Source organism: Phragmites australis, chromosome 3 (assembly GCF_958298935.1).
Source record: "Phragmites australis chromosome 3, lpPhrAust1.1, whole genome shotgun sequence".
In the NCBI taxonomy this organism is placed as follows: Eukaryota; Viridiplantae; Streptophyta; class Magnoliopsida; order Poales; family Poaceae; genus Phragmites; species Phragmites australis.
In genome coordinates this window covers 48,584,705-48,610,429 of record NC_084923.1, presented here as the reverse complement: position 1 = coordinate 48,610,429, position 25,725 = coordinate 48,584,705, and the positions used below count along the sequence as shown (strand labels likewise).

The following is a 25,725-nucleotide window of genomic DNA, read 5'->3' as shown; positions in this document are numbered from 1 at the left end:
GGCACGGAAAAGGCGTCGGTACCGTGCAGAAGAGACAAGAGAGGCAGATTTACCACGCGGTTAATTCCCTGTGCCTTCCTCACGGGCGCCGCGGGCCAGTGGGAGCCCCGAAGCCCGAACCGAAGCCGTGCACCCGGTTCCGGTCCAACGCGCACGGCTCCATTTGCCTCGTCCTCGTGAGTGCGTCGCCCGGAAATACAACTCGGTAATATGATAAACACATATTTTTATCTTTACTATCTATCTACTCACCCATCTGATAATTTTCTCACATATTTTATATGATTTTTACTTAACATTTCAATACGAATCACAATGTAAATGAACATCTGAAATATAAGATATGTACACACTAAGATGTGAAATTTTCCCTTCCGTGCGGCGCCCGCTTGTACAGCTGCTGCTGCCGCCGCCGTAGTGCCGACGGAACGGACGCGCCATGTAGGCCAGGTGCATGCGTGCGGAGTACTTTTGTCTAGTTGGCTGCCTCCAGCAGCTCCCGCAAAGTCTTATGCCGATATCACTGTAGCACCTTTGTCGATCGTGTGGGCTGCAAACGCCTCCAGCGGACTCAGCAACGAGTCCTACAATGATGCTGATCGGGTCAAGCGACCAGCAAATTTGCGGGCGGAAGAGCCGACCCGTGCAGAGATTGAGTTATATATCTAGAGAAAAGAATAATAGAAGGTAAAAAATAAATTTACTATTAAAAATAAAAAATTATAATAATATTATAGAGAATATCTACTAAAAATGATGTTACTTGTTGGTATTTGGCATCTGCCCGTCTGCTGCTAGTACGACTAGTAGTAGTCGTCAGAGATTAGGTTACATCCAACGTTTCCGATACGACTTTTTATCCCTACTTTCTTTCTTTTTTTCTCGTAGTTCGTGGTAGTGTACTAGCCACGAACAAACTGGAGCGGGTGGTCCAAATAAAGCATTGACAAATGACAAGTTGCATCCGAAATTCGACAGCACGTAGGCCGACAAGTTAGGCGTGAACGTGCTTGACTGCATGCGTATATCTGAGTTGTACTTATAAATAGTGGCCTGCGGCTGCAAATTAACAGTCGATCGAGGGCAAATGGCGCTTTGTGTTTACTTGTTCTGGAAGCCGCAGCCGCTTTCACCAAAAGGTGTTAGTTCAACGAAGGCAACAACTGCTCGTCTACTGCCAGCTAACAATTGAGTGCATGCGGGATCGTTAGACATGCGATGATGTCACGACGGACGTGCTGATAGCGCTAGTTTATACTTAATTAGTTTACTTCTTGTGCCAAGTGATCAGCACTGAGATAATTAGGAACCGGAGTATTCGATATATATGCTATGTATTGGGTGAGCCGGATAGGAGTCGCGGACAAGTTCCATGCATTCCTACTATGTATTGGGTGAGGATAACAAGGGCATGTTTATAGGAGGAGCTAGGTGGGTTTAAAGCTTCTCTCACCTAAGAATTCGGATTCTTTGACGTTGATATCATGATAACTTTATTACTAACACGTGAATTCAGCTCTACACGTCAGCGATGACACACAGCGTTAATGTATCCTCATCCCTCACCCACCCTATATTGACTGTAACAGTATTAAATTAAAAGAAAGAGGTGAAGGAGGAGAAGGAAAAGAAGGAGAGGAGGTAGAGAAAGAAGATGAGAGTCTTCAACAATTTACCTTTATGTCCGCATAAGAGATTTCAATTTTGTTTTATATTTTTTTAATTGGTGAAAAAAATTGAAATTCATAAAATTTTAGGTAGTTTCATCCTTTGCTTGGTTGATCTGTGAGTCCCCCACGTAAGTGAAAGAAAATTTTGCAATTAAATATTACTAAAATTTGCAAAACTCCACTAAATTTTTGGTGAAATTTTAATCACTGCCGGCACCAAAGACAACGTAACGTCGCCATCTTGGGTCGACACGTTTAAGTTAGACGCTCGATGCGTCACTCTGCATGCCAATTGCATGTCATGTTCTCACCATGGTCAAAGAGTAAGAGTCCTTTCACTCCTGGCCCACAGATTAGTACTGTTGCTTACCCCCGAGTTATCTAGATTGTTAAGGTAGGATGTACGTAGCGCACATCTCATAACCGAGCTAGCTGGCGACGTGGCTTACAGTTCGCAGCCTTATCCAATCAACTAGGTATGCATGCGATTATAATCGTGTTGTGAACATTGGCTGTAGCAAGATCATCATCCATTCATCCTGGCTTGCCGACGACAACTAGTGATCAACCTGCTAGTTGTCGATTGACGACCTGGCACCAGCAGCGAACTAAACGAAAGCAGGAAACGCGTTACTGCTATCAAAAGTTCAAAACCTATATAAACTAATATGTGATTTTCGGTTGGTTGGTTTTCCGGTTTTGAATAATGATTTTCCTGTTTTTCTCATGTTAGACTGGTCAGTGCGTTAAATACTTATTTAAAGTGCAATGTGTTAAATAACATGATGTTATATATAAAAGAAGCTTTTTCTGTACTCTTATATGCACATGCTTCCTTATGCTCCCTTATGATAAATGTTTAGAAAATAATATATATATATATATATATATCTTAAAAAGTAGTATATATTTTATTTTTACAACTGCCGAAGACAGCTAGACATATGGCTTACCTTTTTTTTTACTGGAAAGCAGCATGATTATGACCTGGAAGGTAACTGCACTAGCCTGTCAAAGACACATTTCGCTACCACACATACTTACGCCTTCGTCTGGAGGCAAGCGCGGAGCGAAAAAGAACACCGACGCTGGCCTGCCGATGGACACCTGACTGAGAATACACACACAGTGATGTCGGTGCCTACGTGCTCTCCATGAAAGCGCCAGAGCTCAGCCGACGTGCTCCTACACTCCCGTCCATCCTTGCTAGCTAGTGCTACTACTAGTCTACTTACGTCGGCGCCACGTATTACTAAAGGAAGCTGCCGGGCGCTTACATAGACTGAGAATCTGAGATCGTACGGAAGTAACGAAAAATTACAGCTGCGTCAAGCAACTGGAGACTTCCAGATGGGAGTGGTATAGATATCCTACGCTCCACAACATTCTTAACTATCTAATGTCATTATTAAATGGGAGTGACTTGTTCTCAGGTGACCGAAAACAAAATTTATCTCAGTCACCCCCTCTCACCCATTAGATCAACATACAATGCTTAACATGTGTTATTTCTATATGCAGTTCAAAATTCAGTTGTTCAGTAATTTTAGGCTAAGCAATAGTGTAATTTTAGGTGACTAAATTCCAGCGACTGGGAGAGAGACGCACGGTTATTAAATCGAGAAAATCTACGATTTGTCATCGAATAACTACTGATTCTACAATCCGCCATCGAATAACTACTGATTCTACAATCCGCCATCGAATAAATTTTGTTTACTTCTATACCATCGAATAAATATTTCAGTTACTTATATACCATCGGCTTCCGATACTGCCCTCCGATACACTGTTCATGAACAGTATGAACAGTACCGTGAATAAAAAAAGTCACAAAAAATATGTCGATTTTTGTGCACGCTCTATAATTCATAATCAACCTGTTTTAACTGTATTCACTAAAAATACTGTATAGAATTCAAACTAAAATTCTTCAAAATGTACTACTTTTGTAACTTCTTGTAATTTTTAAGCCTCATAAAAATTTACAAAAAATCTGAGAAAATTTACTAATATTCCTCTAATGTGATGTAATAATTTCTAAAATTATCTCCCGCGGTGAAAAAATTAGTTCTTTGTAATACACAGTATTACAAAAGTAGCTCATTTTGAGAAATTTTAGTTTAAATTTTACACAGTATTTTTAGGTGAATATAGTTAAAATGGGTTGATTATGAATTATAGAGCGTGCACAAAAATCGACATATTTTTGTTGACTTCTTTTATTCTCGGGTACTGTTTATGAACAGTACAACGAAGGGCAGTATCGGAAGCCGATGGTATATAAGGAACTGAAACATTTATTCGATGGTATAGAAGTAAACAGAATTTATTCGATGACGGATTGTAGAATCAGTAGTTATTCAATGGCGAATCGTAGATTTTCTCTTATTAAATCTGAACCACTTTTCTCCTACTCATTTTCCATTTCCCAAAATGTAAAACAGTAGCAATTATAACTTTTCTTCGGGCCAAAGGTATGATTCTCTACCTGAGCAATAGGAATCATACTGGCCTATTGGCCAGACACAAAGAAATTATAAATCATGTGGAGCTACTTGGCAAGAATGCCACTCATGTAAATATGTGAACTACGCTACTCGGTACAAAGATACAGTTCACATCTGATGTTGAGTAAGTACATGAGCAGACTGATTGCATTGCACCGTGCAGCCAATAGGAAGAACGCTCCAGAGCCATGTTATAGTTCCAAAACTTGAGATTTGAGGTCAATTCCGTTGAATATAAATATTCCCCGCAACGGTACAAACTGTTTGGTGACCAGCTGGAAGATGAGGGGAAAAGAACAAAATTCAGCTATAATACCTTTTCCATTTCCAAATACACGTTCATTTTAGCTTATGTCCAAGCATCTGCCATCCTATGATTTCAAGATAATTTTTTACCATTTTCTCCAATGTCGTTATATAAAATACTATAATGATATTTATTTAGGATTGGAGGGTATAATGTGGAAGGGAGACAAAAAAAAAAGTATGATCAAGTGATCCTTCGAATAATTTCAGTCAAGAGCATACACAGACCTTAATTACTTCTTGGGAAGCAACTCCGCCAATAAAGGCAGCCACGGGATGAATCTCTGCGCCCCCAAACCGGCACATTTCAGTTATCAAGTCCTCGGATAAGGATGCTCCGTTCAAACCCATGTCACGTAGCACTGAAGCGGCAACTGTCTTGAGCCTAGGGATATCCTCATCAATCTCACTATTGAATCCAGTGCATAATCAGTAATATAAAAATACAGAATCATTTCTCTACAGGTGTGAGATAATAATGTTCACCAAAAGCAAATGAACATTTTCTCGTATACCTGTCGAAGATTCCAGGTAATCTGCTGTAGTTTGCAGCCAATCGATCAACAGCACGTAGTAGAATATAGAAGTTCATCGCATAACTGCAGCGACGCATTTGATCGTCATTAGAGAATCCATTTCACTGAAAAAAAATTAAGATCTGACGGTCTAGCTATTTCAACAGAAAATATTTCATACACAATATTCAAACTTAGCATTCATGAGATGATAAACATGTGACTTTCCAAGCAAAATGCTCTGCTTCAAAAGTCCACAAACCATATTCCAGGCATTTGCATTACGATTCTGCCTACCCCAACTTGCTTGGGAGTAAAAGGCTTTTGTTGTTATCTTTGAAGAAATGTGAACACCGCAATATCCTAGAATTGCCTAGTCTTAGGGTGCCACGTAGATAAAACAAAGTGGTGATTTACAAAAAAAAAGTGTATGTCACTTGAGTTTAACTAACAGCAATGCAGAAAATGTAATAGTAGTAATAAAAAGAAATCTGGAACATGTATAGCATTTTCTTTTACATTAACTACACAATATAAGTGAAGACATGATCCAACAAAATCTGAGTAATGGATGCTGACCTGTAGTCTTCATCGGTGAAGTACCTTTGAACCTCAGAGAGAATGGGAGAGCTAAATTCCTCCTTGATACTACGATATCTACAGACCTACACATAGGAAATTGTTCAGCATAGATGACAAAACCAGCTTAAAATGATAATTATTAGGTATCTATTCACACTATTAATCGATCACAAGTTATAAATTAACATCAAGCCACCGATGGGTGCAATATACAAGAAAATTGAACAAAAGGCGCCCTTAATGAAAGATTTAAAACCACGGGTATTGCATCACAGGTATCAAAAGTTGTGCCTCTTTCACTCTATGGCACTACTCATTATTTTATTCTTCTGAAACAAGTGAGCAAGCAGTAATCTGTACATCATGTCAATAAAATCAGATTTATCCAATTTATCATTCTGGCATGGATAACAAAAACATTACAGCCATCACTAAAGCCAATTAGTTGTAACAGGTTGAGCACATCATGCAATAAGATGTCCTATTGCAATAGTAAAAATAAGCTACAAAATATATCATCTGAAGAAAGCAGCTTACCCTGAGTTTTCGAGCATTTTTACAAAAAGTTTTTATATATGACCTTGAAATAGAATCCGGATCTCTACCAATCCGCTTCAAGATATCCTTTACATGATACTCCATGGCAAAACAGTCAAATTCAGACTTAGCTTGGTAAATTTTTTGTAGGCTTACATAATACCTGTAAAGGTCATGAAGGAGAAGCGTTACAATATTAGCGTAATAGAAGAAAATTGTAATGATAGCAGAATCTGAATCTGGAGAAGGTAGCAAAGCTGGATGACAGCTGTAGGACACTGACTCGGTAAGTGACGTCATATCCGGAATTGTCCCCTCCAGAGGTAGCTCACCATTGCCCTCATTTGCAATAAATTCCTGTAGATAGAGAGAAAGCAATGCATGCGTGAGACAACATAGGAACCAAGCTAAGAACAGAAGTGCCGACTGTGCTAACAGGAAGGGGAAAACAAACATGTTTTGCAGTTTATTAGCCTCTGTATAACTTATATTCCTTCCATCCAAACTTTGTAAGTTTTGACCAACTGTTTGGCTAACTATGCATAGGTTTAACAGTACAAACGTGGTACCACTAGATCGTATTTTAATGTACATTCATATGGTCATGAATTCCCAATTAGTAACAATATACAGAAAGAGAAAACTTTGACCAAAGTTCAGTTTCAAAGACCATGCCATGTCAAAACGCACCTTATAAAAATGGATGGAGGAATTGTTCATTAAACAAACAGCTTTTACGAATAAAACCATCTGGAGCTTCTATGCTCTTATCGGGACTTCTTCTATAAGCCAGATGGTATACCTGAATCACAATATGATATTTACCTTCAAAGCAGCCACTAAAATCCAGAAATCTGAAGACGACGAATTGACTTCTGCAGAGTTATCGTCTAGTATCTGACAGATCTCATTACCTAACAGAAATCAATAGTGAGTAAGAACCTGAAAGTTTGTACAGCTGTGTGTAACATGTTTTTATAAGTCAAGATGTGTGAACTTGTGCATCATAGGCAATGTGAACAAAAAATTATACAACAGACTGTGTCTTGATTAAATCCACATCGTATGACCTGAAAGGTGTACAATTTCATTGTCTAAATAATATAACAAGAAATATACCCTACAAATTTCACGTGTTAATATAAATCATTGCCGACAACCCATAGGCACCTTTTTTTTATGCCATCTAGAGTGCAAGTGTCTGCTAGATTCTGTGTTACTAGAATTAGCATAACCACAATAGAGCATACAAATACTAGCTGATACCTATCACCAGCTCTAATACTAATTATGTAAGGGATAAGAAACACACAAAACGGGGCCGTCATTAGTATACAATTCACAAAAATAAGCCTGTGACTGAATATCTTGTCATATGTTTGCATTGAGAAATAAGTGGCATAATATTCTCAGAAGATGATTCATAAGTTGACATAACAAATCAATATTCTAATTCATGATCATTAAGAATAAGTATCTAGAAAGTAGTCAAGTACAGATCTATACACACAACAGGCTACAAACTGAGCTCAGGTATCGCAGATGGTGCTTGGTACATTAAATCCACAAATTCCAGCTCAATATTTGATAGGCGGAAAGTTGATAAGGTAACTAGTTAACATGCTCGGCTTGAGAAAACTTTGCATACTAAGATTCAGGAAAACATGTGGAGCCATTAATTATTCAAATGCAGACTGCATGTGCACATGCCAATCCATAAGCTTAGGATCCAGCACTTGGGTGGCACCACATAAATCTGTTTCATTAATTATGCAAAGCAGAGATACAATTTCATGCTAATTCAGGTAATTTTGTCTCATGATATTTAAGAAAGGTAAAGAAAGGCAAATTTTGTTTAAAATATGCCTGGATAAGAACATGTAAAAATCAACTTACTGATTCCTGGAGTAACAGAAACTTTATATGAAGATTCCACAGCTTCTTTGTAATTTTCTTCATCTACATTAAGCATATGGGCTCGAATCAGGTCCTGATGAAAACAATATTTTAGTCAGCACCCTGACAGTTCTGAAAACACATTAACCATTTGCTTACTTGATGGGCCAACATAAAAAAAAAATGTACCTTAAATTCCTTTTTCTCTTGCCTAGTTGAAGGCAAGCGACCTTCACGTGCATCTGCCCATTTTTCTGCAAGTCTCACAAGGATAACAATGTATGGAGTATGCTTGTGCACAACAGGATCTTTATCATTTATGTCAATCGATTTTGCAAATCTGCAAAACAAAAGGTGTCAATAATCAACAGTAACAGTGATTTCCTGTATAATGAGAAAATTATCACACAAGTAGTTCAGTGCAAAATGAAGGTATGAATATATTCTTACTGCTTGAGTTCAGTCCATGGATTGTGAAGACGCAAATCATCCAAGAAGTGGTCCGGTTTTGACTCTATGACAGTGTGTTCCTAGAAGAAAAAAAGTAAAACAAAAATTATCAACCTTCCAAAAAGCTTAGGTTATGACTTATTCCCGAGATGGTTTGCCCATATGTTATAGGTGGAACAGCCAGAACTGTCAAACAATGCTAACAAGCCACATAAAACAAGGCTCAGGCCTCATACGCACTCAAGTGTTGAAAAAAAAAAATGAACATTCAAAATTGCCAGGCCTTTCTAGCTGTGATTGTGCTGTCATGATAATTAATATGTGATTATGTGGATAGGTTAAACAATTTTTTTGGATGCACATATATCAAAGTACCTTTATGCTGACCCTGACCAAACCGGTCAGACCATATGACCGTGCAGCAACCAACACAATATCTACTTTCCTGCAGATACCATCTAGTTTCAGTAAAGAACTCTCCGGAAGCTGCAACATAGAAGCGAAAATGGTATTAAAAATTATTTTGAATAGCAACACTGCATATAGATGTGTTGCCAACAGTAGGCTAAAATGTATAGCAGGAAACTGTATTAGCACAGGTGATAATAACAGCCAAAGAGAAAGGTCACACTGTGGTGCTGCTAACAGACCAAAACCAAAAGTATTATGAAAAATAGCAAACTAGAAAATAATATTAAACCAATACATTCACTTCTGGCCAGTAAACCATCAGCTGTAGACACGGCCAAAAATGTGACAGAAGCTTTATTCCTGAAGTAGAGACCCTAGTAACCAGTGAAGAGACCTATTGAAAGAAATATTAATTTAATGCAAAGTTTTGGCTGCGCATATGCACTGGACAGGACAGTTATGCACTTGACAGCACAATTAGTGGCTTGATCCAAAGCCATAATGTTTCCTGACAAAGCTCATATGTCTACTGAATGCCTATATAAGGGCTTGTTTGTTTGGGCTTCTGCTTCTGTTATTTCTGCTGCCAGAACAAACGGATTGCTGAAAAGTGGCTTCTGGAGAAACTAAAAGATTGTTTCTGAGGAAATAAACTAGAAGCTGAGAGTAACTTTTCTAGCTTTTAGTGTGTTGAGAAGCCAAAAATTTATTATAAAAGTCAACAACTTATTTTCAAAAGTAGCTTTTCAGACAAGCCAAAAGCACAACTTTTCATAAAAGCCCAAACAAACAGGCCCTAATATAGCTTTGCTGAAAAATTGTACTTTTAGTTTGTCTAAAAAGCTGCTTTTGGAAATAGGTTGTTGGCTTCTACAATAAATTTTTTGTTTCTCAGCACATAGCTTCTCATAAAAGCGTCTCTTAATGAGCTTATCAGCTTTAGTTTATTTTCCTCAGAAGCAGATTTCTGGTTTCTCTAAAAGCCACTTCTCCAGAACCCCGTTTGTTCTGACTTCTAACAGCATCAAAAGCAGAACCAAAAGCAGAAAACAAATAGGGTCTAAGCATATAACTCCTGACCACAACTAATGCACAAGGTACAAAAGCAGGACAACTGAATGCAGTGCAAACGATCTTAAACAGTGAACAGAGGAAGTCAATTGTGACATGTCAATATTTTAAAGCTATCAAGTACATGGTAAAGACATCACATCTAAAGCATGTCAATAAGAATCATTCCTACAGAATTACTGATGATTTGAACCCGCCTTTGCATGAACAAGTTGTTGGAAACCATAGAAATTTTTTGCAGCTTCGGTTAAACAAATGTCGAAAGAAGCTAATCAAATAACCAATGCTTTAGAAAGGTCATCACAAATGTAGAACTTCAATAATTTACAGCCCAAAGAGATTCACTTCTTCTCAAAGTGCAAACATTCTAAAAGAATTTTAGCTATATCAGGTATAAATAACAGCTGCACTACCGAACCTTATAGTTCTCTTACTGATTTTCATCTATAAATTTTTTGTTTCACATACCACACAAGTATTCATTCACCCAGAAGTTCCAACAACTTAGAAAAGCATCAGCAGACTAAGCATGCGTTTGCAATTTATCCACAAATTGAATACACACCTGGGTAGCAATGACAACAGTGAACTGGGAAAAGAATGAAGGATTAGAGTCTATTAAAGTTGCTGGAGACTCCTCAACAAACTTGGCTTTAACAGCATCATTCAGCTCTTGTAGGAAAGAACATATGGATTTTGCTCTTGGTTGACCCAGGAATCCTTCATCCACTGAACACAAACATAAGGTACCAGAATATTAGTTCCATTGCTTTCATGCGAGCGAGTTCAGAAAAACAGGACAAATCGTATAGCACAGAAATTACACAAAAAATTATTCCCGAGATCAGATGCTTCAACTTTGGAGTCATCGACAACTGTAACACTTCCTATTCCTCCAAGCACGAGATTCTTCAGCGCTTCAGTTCCAGTAGGACCGCAGTTAAGCAAGCATATGCTAGCCTTCTCCAGTGCAGCCTGTCCTTGGTCACCCCATATCCTGTATTTTGTAGTTAACAAACAACAGGTTCCTATTCAATATCCGGGTGTGCTTAGCTGATTGTTTAGGGAGTAAAAAAAAGCAGAGAATAACAAGAATATCTACCTAAAAATTGTTGGAAGAACAGCCAAAATGCCCAATATGATAAAAGGCAATGCTTATGTCATGAATTAAAATTTTACTACGCCCTAATCAACCCAGAAGAATTTCGCAACAGAGAACCAGGAAAATTTGTTGTTGTCTAATGATTAATAGATATGTGTCAGGTAATCCTGAATTTCTGGCTGTAAATTGCTTAATTTCAAAGCCATGCTTACTCTCTGATCATATTGTCATAGATAAGATGACATGACGCAAGATCAATCGACGAGTCAAACCATGCAGTTTAAAAAGGGGCGAATTAGAGGAAATGGCAACCAGAAAGCATGTACCTAGACAAATATCATCTTATGAGCTACACATTTCGTCACTACAGGTTCATCATCTCGACTTTGCAGGGAATCAGGCTCTGAAATTTGTACTATTGACCAAAGTGCTTTTTACAAAAAAGTACAAAGTAACGGATAATATGGATTTGCAGCTTAGGCAATGGAACCAGAAGTACCCAACTCCACTGAGTCAGGTGCTCAGCTAAAATCAGTACATCACATACTAGACTGCAGATGTACATCAGGATGTCACGCATTACCTAGAACCACAGACTTTAAGCACACCTAAAATTCCGTAACATAATCCATGGGACTAACAGAGCAGACTAAGGGCTTGTTTGGCACAGCTCCAACTCCAAACTCCATCGTAGATCCGGGTGGAGCTCTGCCGAACACCCTCATATCCGAAAAAAAAGGGAGTGGAGCACGGTGGAGCAGGGGTCGAAAATGAACTACGGTGGAGCAAATCGATGGTGCTCCACGCCCTTGAAATATAGAAGAGCTCATGGAGTTCAGATGTATTTACCCGCCACTGCCATTGCCTAACCCCCCACCTCCCGCACCTCGAACCGGTACGCCTCCATTCTTTCCTCCCTCTCTCCCGTCTCCCTGCTCTTTCCCCAAACCCTACCCCGCTGCCGCCACACGCGACCCCAGTTCCAGGCCGCCTCCCCGCCCGTGCGCCATCCCCAAGCTGCCTCCCTACCTGTGCGCCAGTCCCAAGGCGCCTCCCCGCCGGATTTTCCGTCTCTAGGCCACCTCCCCGTCGGTGCACCAGTCCTAGGTCGCCTGCACGCCAGCTTTGCCATCCTCAGGTTGCCTCCCCGCCGGTGTGTGTCCCCAGGCCGCCTCCCCGCCGGTGCGTGTCCCCAGGCCGTCTCCTTGCCAGTGCACCGCCCCAAAGCCGTGTGCAAGGTAAAGAATCAGATCTCGTGCCCGCCGTGACCGCCAAGTCCTTGAGGAATCAATCTGCGCTGCTCAATCTGCCCCCTCCCTAATCTGCAAATTGCTTTTTGTGCGGGTAGATGAATTGATAAGTTAATGAACGAATCTAGCATAATAGAACCGATTTGCAGGTGGTGTGATATTCCGTGATGCATGAACGAATCCAGAACTGATTTTTGTTGCGATCCAAGCATGCTGATTTTTTAAGTTGAAAGTACGTTCAGGAATTCGTACAGGGTTAATTGTTTTGGCATAAGATGTTAGTTGTTCTAGCTGGTCCTGTAGCATTTGGACTACACTTGTTTGATTACATGGTCTTGAAGAATGAATACTTGTTGTCCAGTACAAACATTCATACTTGTTTTATTACGTGTTTTGTGTTTTGAACGGGGTTTCAATTTGATCCTTATGAACACATTGTTCCTTAAGAACACATTGCTTGATACAGCCTGTAGCTTTTTTGTGGAGGAATAATGATCATACTAAATTATTTATGCTACATTATACTGGTGGGCTTCGGTACTGTAATTTTTATATATTCAATGATTACTTTAGTGGTGTATTGAATAGATGGCTTCATCGATCGATTGGAACCCTGACAACACTAGGATCATTTGTGAGTTGTTTGCCGAATAAGTTGGGAAAGGGAACCGGCCAAACATGCATCTAAACTCTGTAGGCTATGCTGAGGTTCAACAATGGTTCAAAGAGAGGACCGGTTTTGAGCTGTGCAAAGGTCAAATTAAGAACAAGTGGGACAAGTTGAAGATCGAATTGGTGGCATGGCAAAAGTTAATGTTGAGGCAAACAAGTTGTGGATGGGACAATGTGAAGGGTACGATCAAAATGGATGATGAATGGTGGAAGAAGGCAAGAAGTGTTAGTGTTGGCAATATCCTTATTTTCTTGTCCATGGTTCATGTTATTAGTGGTATTAATGTGGTTTTTGTTTGTGCAATTTACCAAGAGATTCCACATTGTGGCGAGTTTAAGAAGCTTGGTCTATAGAATGAACATCTTCTCCTAGAGATGTTTGGTGACATCGCCAATGATGGTGGAAATCATTGGTCTCCTATGGGGAACAACCCCTTAATACTCCCATCTCGAACAACTGATGATAATAATGTTGGTGGAGATGAGGAGTTGAAGGAGGTTCGGAATGCCACCAATGATCAAGATGAAGTCCAGGAGGTCTCTCCTGCCATGGCAAATGCAAAGAGAAGAGCTCGAATTATTCAAGATAAAAGCAAGAAGCCCAAGACAAGGACAACACTAGTCATTCAAGAACAAGTCACAAGGATAGCTGAATCTGCCGCTTCTTTTACTTCTAGAAAAGAAGCATAAACTATTGTCAAAGAAGTCATGAAACTTGTGGTTGCTTGTGGTGCAGGGTATGATAGCAATGAGCATTACATTGCCACCGAGTTGTTTGTGAAAAAGGATCAAAGGGAGATGTTTATGACCTTGCCCACCCAAGAGATTAGGTTCAACTGGCTTAAGAGGAAGTACAACGACAAGTATAATAAATGATGAAAAGAATGTTGTGTGTTGCCGGGTTGAACTATTGTCACTAGAACTAATTTCTGAACCTTGATGTCACTTGAACTATTGTGTTGTCGGGTTGTAAAAATTTTATGTGTTGATGTCACTTGAACTATTGTGTTGTCACTTATTACCTTTTCTCTTAGTACCTTGTTGTCACTTATCTCTTACTTTGTTGTTCATTATTTATTCTTGTCACTTATTTATGTGCTACTTGCAGATGTCTGAAAGTGAGAGTGATGGTTCTAGTGACGAGAATGAATAATTTTGGAATCTTGTTTTAGGAGGTGCTAAAATTGCAGAAATATATTGTGATTTGTACCTAGATAAGGCACCACCAAGGACATCTAATCTAAGTGGCATGGGGTGGCTGCAAGAGACGCTGAGAACTCCGGGTGAATGCCATACTCAACTTCGTTTGAACAAGGATATCTTCATGGACCTGCATGCTTTGTTGGTCGGTATGTACGGCTTGAAACCATCCGCGCACATGAGCACTTATGAAATGTTTGCAATTTTCTTATACACATGTGGTGGATGTGAGTCAAATTGAAGAGGACAAAATCAATTCAAGCACTCTGGTGAAACCATTAGTAGGAAATTTGATGAAGTTCTAAATTCCTTAGACCTAAAAACCCTAACTTACCCATTGTCCATAAGAGGATTAGAGATGATAGACGAGCTTATCCACACTTCAAAGACTGTATTGGAGCTCTTGATGGTACTCACATTCACGTGTCTCTTTCGCCAGAGGAGCAAGTGAGGTATGTTGGAAAATCTAAAACTGCAATTCAAAATGTGCTAGCGGTTTGCGACTTCAACATACGTTTTACATATGTTTCTACGGGTCAGCCGGGAGCTATGCATGATACGAGTGTGTTATATCATGCAATAAGAGTGGACAGAGATTTCTTCCCACATCCTCCAGAAGATAACATGATTATAAGCACGTATAAAAATATCTTTACTTATGTCAATGTTACCAAATAGTAATTTATTTTTTATTTCGCATGCTTAGGCAAGTACTATGTTGTGGATGCGGGATATCCTAACTGCCCTGGGTACCTAGCTCCTTACAAGGGTGAAAGATATCATCTACCCGAGTGGCATAGAGGTATGGAACCAAATACACCTAAAGAAAAATTCAACCGAATACACTCATATGTTCGTAATGTTATTGAGCGAGCATTTGGAGTATTGAAGATGAAGTGGCAAATTCTATACAAAATGTCAAGCTATCCGATGGACAAACAAAAAATGATTGTTGCTATTACTATGGTGCTTCACAATTTTACACGTGAACATAGGACTGAGGCCTTGGACTTTGCTAATTGCGACCGTGATCCTAATTATATCCCTACCATCCCAGAAAGGTATAACAAATATGCAGTTTCTCAATTTGCATTTGATGGGTCAACTTATGTACCAAACATTGCGACTATGGACGCATTTCGTGGTGAGATGGCCACTGCTCTTGCTCTTACTTGGAACTAGTATGTAATAACATAATTGACTTATTTAAGTATCTATGATCGTTGTAATCGACTTATTTGAGTATCTATGAACGATGTAATAATATTTGCAATTGACTTATTTCGTGATCACTTATATTAAAAATATTAAAAAACAGTTCCTTGACGGGCTTGCTGTTCTTCACGCTTGCCTCGTCTACTTGGAACTAGTATGTAATGACATAATTGACTTATTTAAGTATCTATGCTCTTTGTAATCGACTTATTTGAGTATCTATGAACGATGTAATAATATTTGCAATTGACTTATTTCGTGATCACTTATATTAAAAATATTAAAAACACAGTTCCTTTACGGGCTTGCTGTTCTTCACGCTTGCCTCGTCCAATACCATTCGGTGGTACCAGCACTCTTCACTGCAGAACGGCGTGTCTCCTCTGTTGTTCGCAGCGATTTTTTTTTCCTTCAGAAAATAGCTCAAGACTTCTTAAAAAGTTATAGGAATTGAAGCAATCAGAGGTGCATGGTTCAGACCTGTACATGAATATGTCACAGACCCCAGCGAGCCGCTTCCCTCAGAGGGAGAAGGCGTCCATGTCAATTCCCAAAAACAATATTTTCCTATGTTGAAAATACTCACAAAAATTCTATGTACTGTTTTAATACAACCAAACAATCACAAATACCTATATGTGAAAAACAGTGTACATGTAACACCATAAGGGTACTATTGACAATTCCCTCAAAAACATCTTATTCTTAGATCTGGAGCCACCCTGCTACCCAAACACCTTCACTGTCAGTTTCAACTCTATGGTAGATCTGCTACACCGTGGTTTTTTAGAGTAGAGCTGAAAAATCTAGAGTGGAGTTGTGCCAAACAGGCCCTAACAATCACAAAATCAGTGTCCAACCACGTGCAAGCAATCCAAGCTCCAATGCAAGGCCTGCAGTTCAAATCTCGAAACCAGAGCAGCCTCGCAACCATGACACAAACCCACCTCCGTCAGAGAGAATACCCTCAACTTCAGAGCACCCAATGGGCGGATCACAATAGGAGCCTAAACCCTAGTTAGGGGGCAACACATCAAAACGGAACCAAAACCGAACCGCACGGACGGAATTCCACCGCAGTCGAACCCTAAACCCTATGATCCATCGACGATGAGCGCTCGGAATCTACCCAATCGATCACGCCGAAACGGGAAGTGGGGAGGGAGGGAGAGCGCAGAGGCGCGTCGAAGGGTTTACCTGAGCTGGCGATCGTACTTGGTTCTCGGCTCGGCGACGACGCCGGCGGCGGCCATGGTTGCGAAGCGGAGGGAGGGGAGGGGATGCGGCTGCGCGCTCTCTTCTGTGTGTGGTTGGGGTTTTTGTTCCGCCGCTTCGACCCCTTTTCCCTTCCACTCCGACAAGGAATAAAGCGGAAGAGGAAATTCGTTATATGCATGTAGAGAATTGATCTTACTTTTAAGCCACTGTTTAAATTTTCAGTTCCATCCGTGCCACTAGACCTGTTCAAACGTCGTATCACGTCAGGTCCCGAGCTGCGCTTTGAAAAGCTCGACTGTAAAACCTTTCGAGCTCCAGCCTGACACCGGGTCGGGTTTTTAAGTTTGAGCCTTGCTCGTTAATGGTTTTTTGGGGCGACTTAGATTTTCTCGAGTTTCTGGTTTTTTTTTACTCAGATTTTCTAGAGTTTGGAGTTTGTTTTTAAAGCCCGAGTTTAGTTCGCAAGCTACAGTTCTATTTTGAAACATAAGTTTAATCTATATATTAGTTGGGTCAGGATGACGTTAGGTGTAGAAATTTTCCCATAAGGATTCATGGGCCCTCGAATCCACAACCTCAATCCTCAACAATAGGGGCAAGACCACATATCACAAACACAAGAGTCGTTTCTCCTATGAGAAACTATTTAAATAGTATTTGTCGGAAGGTGAACTTCTCAAACGAGGATCTGAGAGGATCCCCTTTGAGATTCGACCGGGGGATAATTCTGAACCCGCCTCGTGCGTGAAATAAATAGAAGTAAATGAGATGCAGGTGGGGTGGAATGATCGGATGTAGGAGGAAGTAAATGCTCAGGGGATTTTTATACAGGTTCGGGTCGCTCTGAGTGTAACACCCTACTCCTGTGTGTATGTTATAAATGCTCTGAGAATGTCTCTTTGAGGATCTGCTGTGTTACAAGAATATTTGTCTAAGTCCAGAGCTTCGTGCTTCCATCGTCGTCGATCGGAGTTTGTCCGATGTGCTCTTCAGCTCCGTTCTCAGAGCTCGTCTCTTCTCCAGGGAGCCCGCCCCGCTTATATACCCGTCGAGGCAGTAGCGTGCCCAGAAATGATGGCGCAAGTTCTAAGGTGTCATAAATGGAAAGCAACCATCATGAGCTGCAGCTCGATGTGACGGGGAGGGTTGAAAATGTGCCCCCATCCGGTCTTGTTCGTAATTATTCTGCTTTTCAGCGGATGCCGCGGGGAGGGCCCGCTGGGTAGTCACCGAGCAGCCCCGCGTGCCCGCCCGGTCAGAGCGAGTCTGACACAGCAGAGCGGCAGGCGTCGCGCCTCGAGCCCTACGACGTTATCCCGAGGTGCACCGGATGACGCGCGACGGGACCCGCGCATTAAATGTCCCCACGCCTCCCTGCCAGACCGTGGCATGGACTGACAGCAAGCGTGGGGGGAGTGGTTGGACGTGACAGGCCACATGCCCTCTTAAATGCAGCATCGGGCCTCTCACCAATTGACACCTCACCGCTGAGCCCTTGTGGGGACCACCAGCGAAGGACTTCTCAGACCCTCGGGGAACTGTGAGTGCTCGGGGACTACTGTTCACAGCTCAGAGCACTCTCTCCCGGATATGCCCTCTCTTGGTCCTCGGGGAACTCGGGTGCTCGGGGGCCACTATTCTCGGCCCCAAGCACTCTCTCCCGGAACTGACTTCTCGGGTCCTTGGGGAACTTGGGTGCTCGGGGATCACTATTCATAGCCTCGAGCACTCTCTCCCGGAGCTGACTTTTCTTTTTATCGGGGAACTCGGGTGCTCGAGGGTCACTGTTCATGACCCCGAGTACCCTCACCCGGAACTCAGTCCTCTTGGGTCATAGGGGAACTCGGGTACTCGGGGACCACTGTTCATGGCCTCGAGCACCCTCTTCCCGGAACTTGGTCTTCTCGGACCTCGGGGAGATAATCCCCGAGGGAGGGCGCCATGTGGCACTCTGTTGTTCTGGCCTCGGGACTCGGGGACCCCTGGTTCCCATGTCACCGACAGTATTCTAATTAATCACCGGGACGATCATTTGCTTAATCACAACCACATAATTAACCGAAATACCATCCTGGTAGTCCCGATACGTGTTTTGTGCCCAATATCGGAATGTGTGCCTTTTAAACATATAGCATTATAACAAAACTTAAGAAAAAAACGAGTAATTAAATTATATTACAAGTTCTTAAGCATTAAATCATTTGCAACAATTTACAATAAAAGATTAGAGAAACTACACAGCGAAAAAATAATATCTATTAACACCAAAAGCTATGTGAAGTCATATGCACTTAGGATCCACCTAAAAGCATGTCACACGAGTAGTTTGCACTACTTATTCCCGTCACCTACATCGATGGACGTGAAGTAGCCAAACATGAACTCCTTCTCACCAATAAAACTTGAAAGAGTAACATGAGTACAAAGGTACTCGTAAGACTTAATCTATAATTGGTACATATAATAGTCCAACTCCAAAAAGAATGCATTAAGGTATTAGTAAGGAATCAGCAACATGGTTTAGTAAATTTTATAAGCGAAATGTAACTTGATATACACATATGAGATTCTATATTTAACCACAGGTATCATTCTATCCCATAATTATTATAAGAACATATGTAATTGAAACCATGATAAGCATATCAGTAAATAAAACTAGCTCAATATAACCCAACATACCATACCACAGCATCCCATATTCGCGACTCTACGACCGATGCAGAAGGACAGAAGTATGCTGATGACAAAGAGCATGGCAATTCAAATTGTTCTTACACCCTACAGAGGGTACAGCTTTACTCACACGCTCTGGGTCCATCCTCTTACCCCCTGAGATATTTTCTTATACCCGAAACTACCCACTTGCATATGCCCCTATGGCATCGGGTTACCACGAGCGTGTTCTGGACACCTCCGGCTCTCCGCCACCTTGTTTCTCCTTTATTTTTCTTACGCGTCATAGGGCCATAAGGTAAGCGTCAGCACAGCATAAGATATTTAGCTCATTCGTCTATTATCTGAATATGTGGTTGTACGAAAAGTGCTAAAACCAATGGCACCGACGGGTGATGTTTAAACGATGCAAGCGATCTATGATATTCGGGCTCCTTCCCCGATCCACCCCTAGCATCGCTCACATCTTACCTCATTCTCACATCTTATACAACTCGTATCATTGTCATTGTGTTTGTAAACAATAAATAAACTCTAAACTCGTGAACAACAGCTGAACCATTGCTCTACTTCTACCAATGACCTAAGAATTACTAAGCCTATCGAACAAACTTGTAAGTTAGACATCAACAATGTTATTAATGTTACAAGGATATGGATAATCAACAACTTAAGGTAGAGATAATACAATTCATCAATATAGGTTTTACCTATATAAACCCAGCAATAAACTCACTACTGAAGCAAACATATATAAAGTGTAATTTATCAAGTTATACAATATAAAATCCAAAGTAGTAGGTTGAGTATGTTTAGACGCTTGCTTACTGCTCAGACAGTGGTAGATTGGTATCGCCTTTACTCACTTGGACCATTGGCGTAACGATCTCTCAAACGAATCAAGAATGTATTGCTAAAATAATCAAACGATGGGAAAATAAGCATATGATGCATACTTGAAAATTAATAGAGCGTCACGTTTCAAAAACATTTGAAAAAGACCACCAAATGATTAGGGTTTCAAAGTTTAAAACATCAGATAAGACAAACTGAGTGCATATAGCTTTAGTGGTTGGCAGTCAGACTGGTGTTGAAGTGACAGTCAGACCATCGACGTGTAGAAGGTTTTGGCCTCTAGCGGTCAGGTAGATGGTATGTCAGTTGTCGGAGGGTGAACTCCTATCGCAGGGATCCGGAGGGACCCCTTTTTGAGATTCGACCGGGGGATGATTCTGAATCTGTTTGCGGGTGAAGTGAATGGGCGTAAATGCGATGGCAGGTGGAATGGAATGATCTAATGCAGAATGCAGTAAATGCACTGGAGGGATTTTTAGACAGGTTCGGGCTGCACTGAGCATAATACCATACTCCTGTGTGGATGCTATAAATGCCCTGAGAATGTCTCTCAGGGATGTTGTTGGTTACAAGAATGTTTGCCTATCCTAGAGCTTCGAGCTCCTTGTTCTTCGGTGGTCTCAGCTTCTGTGCTTGTACTGAGGGTTCTTCTGTCTTCGCTCGGGATTCTTCGCCTCTGTTAGCCTCTGAGAGTCTGTATTTGAGTATGTCTTTGTCCGTGCCCACCGGCTCTCTTAAATACTCGCCGGCGGTAGCGTGCCCCGAAAGGGAAGGCACGAGTTCCAAGGCACCATAAATGTAAAAGCAGTCATTATGGGCTGCTGCGCGAAGTGACGGCGGGGTTGAAAACGCACCCCCCGCCCGGTCTCGGTCGTCATGATGGCGTTGGCAACTGGCGCCACGGAGAGGGCCCACCGGGTAGCCACAGAGCAGCCCGGCGTGCCCGCCGGATCTTATTCGCCTGACACAGTAGGGTGACAGGCGGGGCGCCTTGGGCCTTGCGATGCTATCCCTAGGCGCGCCGGATGGCACGGGATGGGACCCACGCATTAAATGCCCCCACGCCCTTCTACCAGGATGTGGTAGGGACTGACACCGAGCGTGATAGGAGCAGTTAGAAGTGACAGGCCACGCGCCCTCTTAAATACGGCATCAGACCTTTCACTGGCTGACACCTCACCGCTGTACCCCTGTGGGGGCCACCGGCGAAGGACTTCTTGGGCCGTCGGGGAACCGAGTGCTCGGGGGTCACTGTTCACATCCCCGAGCACTCTCCCTGAAACGCCCTCTCTTGGTCCTCGAGGAACCGAGTGCTCGGGGGCCACTGTTCACGGCCCCGAGCACTCTCTCCCGGAATTGACTGTTCAGATCCTCGGGGAACTGAGTGCTCGGGGGCTGCTGCTTGCAGCCCCGAGCACTCTTTCTTGGAACTACCTTCCTTGGGTCCTCGAGGTACTCAGGTGCTCGAGGGCTACTATTCATGACCCCGAGCACTCTCTTCCCGGCACTTGGTCTTTGCAGATCATCAGGGAACTCGGGTACTCGGGGACCACCGTTCATGGCCCCGAGCACACTCTCCCGGGACTTAGTCGTCTCGCGCTTCAGGGAGATTATCCCCGCGGGAGGTCGCCACGTGGCAACCTATTGGTCTGGCCTCGGGATTCGGGGACCCCTAGTTCCTGATTCACCGACATCGGTGGTCAGACCACCGTCTAGCGGTTAGACCAACCCTATTGGTGGCCAGATCGTGAGATCCTACCAGCGCCACTTTGCGGGGCCACCGACGAAGGCTCAGGTGAGGCCTTTGACCATAAAGGGTATCAAAATACTCTATGAGACTAGTGGAGTGATTTGTATAACATTCATCGAGCTAAACTCAAAATACCCCATGGATAAGTCCTAGGCTAGGTTGAACTTAGGTCCATACGACATGAGGCTCGACTCGAGCTTGGGAATGATGAAAAAAGGGTAGGGGATGATTCACCTTAGTGTAGGGAAGCTCTGATTTTAAGATCGGGCTTCGGGGTGGTTTGAGGCTTGAGGTGGATGAACTCACGTGGAAACTTCACCGACAACGAGGGTGAAGGGGATGATCTCGAGGCAGCCTTCAGGGATCTCGAGTTAGTTCCCTCCGTCGATCTCCGGTCCTCGTGGGCGTCAATGTGGTCTCTCTCTCTCTCTCTCACTTTCACCTTCACAGAAAGTGAGTGAGAGAGAGAGAGAGAGAGCTGACCGACTTACTTAAGTGGAGCGTATGCGCTGTGGTGATCAGACTACGGAAAGTTCACGTGGCAAGCCTACATGGCTGCCCCTGGTGGTCAGACCGCGAGGGCGGTCTTGTGCTGAAAACTTGATTCTATCTCCATTTTATATTCTTCTTCATCTCCAAGGCATTTAAGGTTTTCCTAAGGGCTCTAAACTATTTCCAAGTAATTTTGAAACATGTTTAAACTCAATTATAAAACAAATACGTATAAACATAATGTCATGATGATTATGAATGCTTAATCATGTGATTAGTGTTTTGGGAAGGGACAAACCTGCCGTCCTTAAAAAATCTCGACCCAAGATTCAGCAAATTCAGGAAAAATGCGATGGTGATTAAGTGGAAGGGAATCTCCTACAAATGGAAAAGAATTTTGTTGAAATTCCTCGGCGGAACGAAATGATAGTCATAGGACCTTTACATAAGTTGGCGGTCAAACTGCAACCAGGCTTGGTCACATGAGTTGATGGTCAAACCGCAACTAGGCTCGGTCAGACCACGGCTCAGTTAGACCGCAAGAACGATGGTTAGAACAAAGTCCATACAGAGAGCTTTGGGCTCTAGCGGTCGGACTTACGTTATGCCGACGGTAAGACCATTGACCAACAGTCAGACCGCGAGCCTGGGGCGGTCAGACTGCCCGGGAACATAGAGTTTTAGGTTCTAAATGCCTCTAACGGTCAGACCGACAGATCAACAGCGGTTAGACCGCCAGGAGTATAGTTTTCCCGGCTAGATAGTTTCTAAGTGCAATCTTTTGGGAGCAAACTCTCAATTCAATATGGTGATGATCATAGACATGTGAGACACTCCAATTATGCAAAATTACAATGATATTTACAAGTTCTCAAAAAGTCCAGGATACTCGGAGCAGGTTTTATCCTCACTCTCCCAAGTTGCTTCATCCTCGGTATGGTTGCTCGATTGGACTTTGATGAACTTAATAGAGTGTCATTGAGCCTTGTGTTACGCTTCATCCAAGATTCGAGTTGGACACTCGCAATATGAGAGATTCGGTTGCAATTCTTGATTTGCAACCTCAAAGACTTTGGTTGGAACTTGAAGACATTTCTTCAATTGCGAGACATGGAACATGTTGTTGATAGCGAAAAGGGACGGAGGTAGGACCAATTGATAAGCCACTCTCCACACCGAGCAATGATTTGGAAAAGCATTACATAATGAGATGCCAACTTCTCTCGGACTTGAAAGTGTCAAACCCCTTTGAGAGGTGATACATTGAGATATACAAAATCCCTAATATCAAACACAAGTTCTCATCGGTGGCGGTCCGCATAGCTCTTTTGTCGGGATTGAGCCGTGAGGACACACTTGCGAGCCAGAACATGCTCTCCTGCCTCTTCAACCAAATTCAGGCCTAAAAAGCCCTTTCGCCGGATTTGGACCAATTCAACGGTGTTTGGCATCTTCCGCCATAGAGAGCCTCAAACGACAATGTTTTAATACTCGATTGGTAGCTATTGTTGTAGGAGAACTCCACAAATGGTAAGCAAATCTATCACTTCCCATATGTGAGAACACAAGCCCGTGACATATATTCTAGAATCTGATTCGCCCTCTCGGTTTGACCAACGGTCTAAGTGTGGTAAGCGGTGCTATGGAAGAGCTCAATTCCCATGACTTCATGAAGGCTCCTCTAGAAATGAGAAGTGAATTGAGTGTCTCGATCAGAGATGATCTTCTTCGGAATCCCATGAAAGCAAACAATCCGAGTGAGATACAACTCAATATAGTCCTTGTCGTTGTATCGAGTATTCACCGAGAGAATATGTGCTGACTTTGTGTGTCGGTCTACAATGACCCACCTTGATCTCATCCAGTAGGGTAGATTTGATCTCCAAGTTTGCAAAAAATGCCTCGAGGACCATTTCAAGTCCAAGCATTCAGAATTCATCACAAAGTGTGACATTTTCATGTTTGACCACAAGACAATTGCATCGAGTCTTTCGTCTCAGTGCATCGACGATCACATTCGCCTTGTCGAGATAATAATGAACTTTTAGCTCCTAGTCTTTGATTAACTCGAGCCATCTTCTTTGTCTCATATTCAGATCAGCTTAAATGAAGATGTATATGAGACTTCTGTGGTCAGTATAGATACAACACAGATTTCCTAACAGATAGTGACGCCAAATCTTCAAAGCATGCACAACTGCCGCAATCTCTAAGTCATGGGTTAGGTACTTCTCCTCATGGCGCTTCAATTGGCGTGAGGCATAAGCAACAACCTGACCTTCTTGCATGAGAACACATCCTAGGCCTATGCGGGAAGCATCGCAATAGATGTCAAAACCCTTATCCACTTTGGGTTTAGGAAGAACGGGAGCGATCGTGAGCAAATTTTTTTTTCAAAGTTTGGAAAGCTGACCTACATTCACTTGACCACTTGCATACAATTCCTTGCTTTAATAGCTTAGTCATTGGCTTTAAAATCTTGGATAAGTTCTCGATGAATCGATAGTAATAACCTGCAAGTCCAAGAAAACTTCTAAATCAGTGACATTCTTCCGGATACCGATGATATTCTCGGGTTGAACCCGATTGAGGATTTCTTGCACTTTGCTCAGATCAACGGCAACACCATTCTTGGATAGAGTATGACCTAGAAAAGCGACTTCGTTGAACCAGAACTCACACTTGCTGAACTTGACATAGAATTGATGATCTCGAAGTCGGTCAAGAACAACACGGAGGTGCTCTGCATGCTCTTCCACAGTCTTGGAGTATATGAGAATATCATCGATGAAAACCACGATAAATTTATCGAGTTCCTCCATAAATATTGTGTTAATCAAATACATGAAGAACGACGGTGCATTCAAAGAGTTTGGTCCTTCTTCTTCACAAAGAGCGCTAGACATCCCTAGGATGAGGAGATCGGGTGAATGAAACCCTTTGAGAGCAACTCCTAAATCTGCTTCTTCAACTCCGCTAACTCATTTGGAGGCATCTTATATTACCTCTTCCAAATCGGGGTCGTACCGGGCAAAAGATCAATAGAGAACTCCACAGCTCGGTCAGGTGGCATTCTGGGCAGTTTTTCTGGAAAAACATCAGGAAATTCACAGACCGTAGAAATATTCTGAAGATCCGTGGCTGTGGCAACCTTTAGGGCATACAAGTAGAGACCACCCTCTCCAAGGTGAAGAGAAATCTGCATACCACTTGGATTCTTGAGAGAAACCACCCTCTTGGCAGAATCAATACGAGCAACATATTGGGGTAACCAATTCATTCCTAATATGACATCTACTCCTCTAGTGTCAAGGATGATCAACTTTGCATAAAACTAAACTCCCTCA

The 25,725-nt window shown here is 42.1% G+C and overlaps 1 protein-coding gene across 4 annotated transcripts; it reads right to left on the bottom strand.

Annotated features, from left to right (window-relative positions):
- Positions 1-4,051: 4,051 nt before the first annotated feature.
- On the bottom strand, positions 4,052-16,860 carry LOC133913652 (NEDD8-activating enzyme E1 regulatory subunit AXR1-like). 4 transcript variants are annotated; one of them, XM_062356859.1, is made up of 14 exons: positions 16,585-16,856; positions 10,773-10,945; positions 10,514-10,677; positions 8,842-8,952; positions 8,467-8,546; positions 8,206-8,356; positions 8,017-8,110; positions 6,946-7,034; positions 6,404-6,477; positions 6,121-6,283; positions 5,581-5,666; positions 5,002-5,085; positions 4,715-4,871; positions 4,052-4,455 (listed from the first exon to the last, which is right to left on the bottom strand). In XM_062356859.1, exons 1-14 carry the CDS (start codon positions 16,638-16,640, stop codon positions 4,372-4,374), a joined length of 1,566 nt encoding a protein of 521 aa, XP_062212843.1. In that variant the 5' UTR covers positions 16,641-16,856; the 3' UTR covers positions 4,052-4,371. The 4 variants fall into 4 exon arrangements, 2 of the variants coding, with proteins under 2 accessions (XP_062212843.1, XP_062212842.1); XM_062356858.1 differs by having other exon boundaries at positions 4,715-4,895; positions 16,585-16,855; XR_009909069.1 differs by lacking the exon at positions 4,052-4,455 and having other exon boundaries at positions 4,802-4,871; positions 5,002-5,126; positions 16,585-16,860.
- Positions 16,861-25,725: the final 8,865 nt, after the last annotated feature.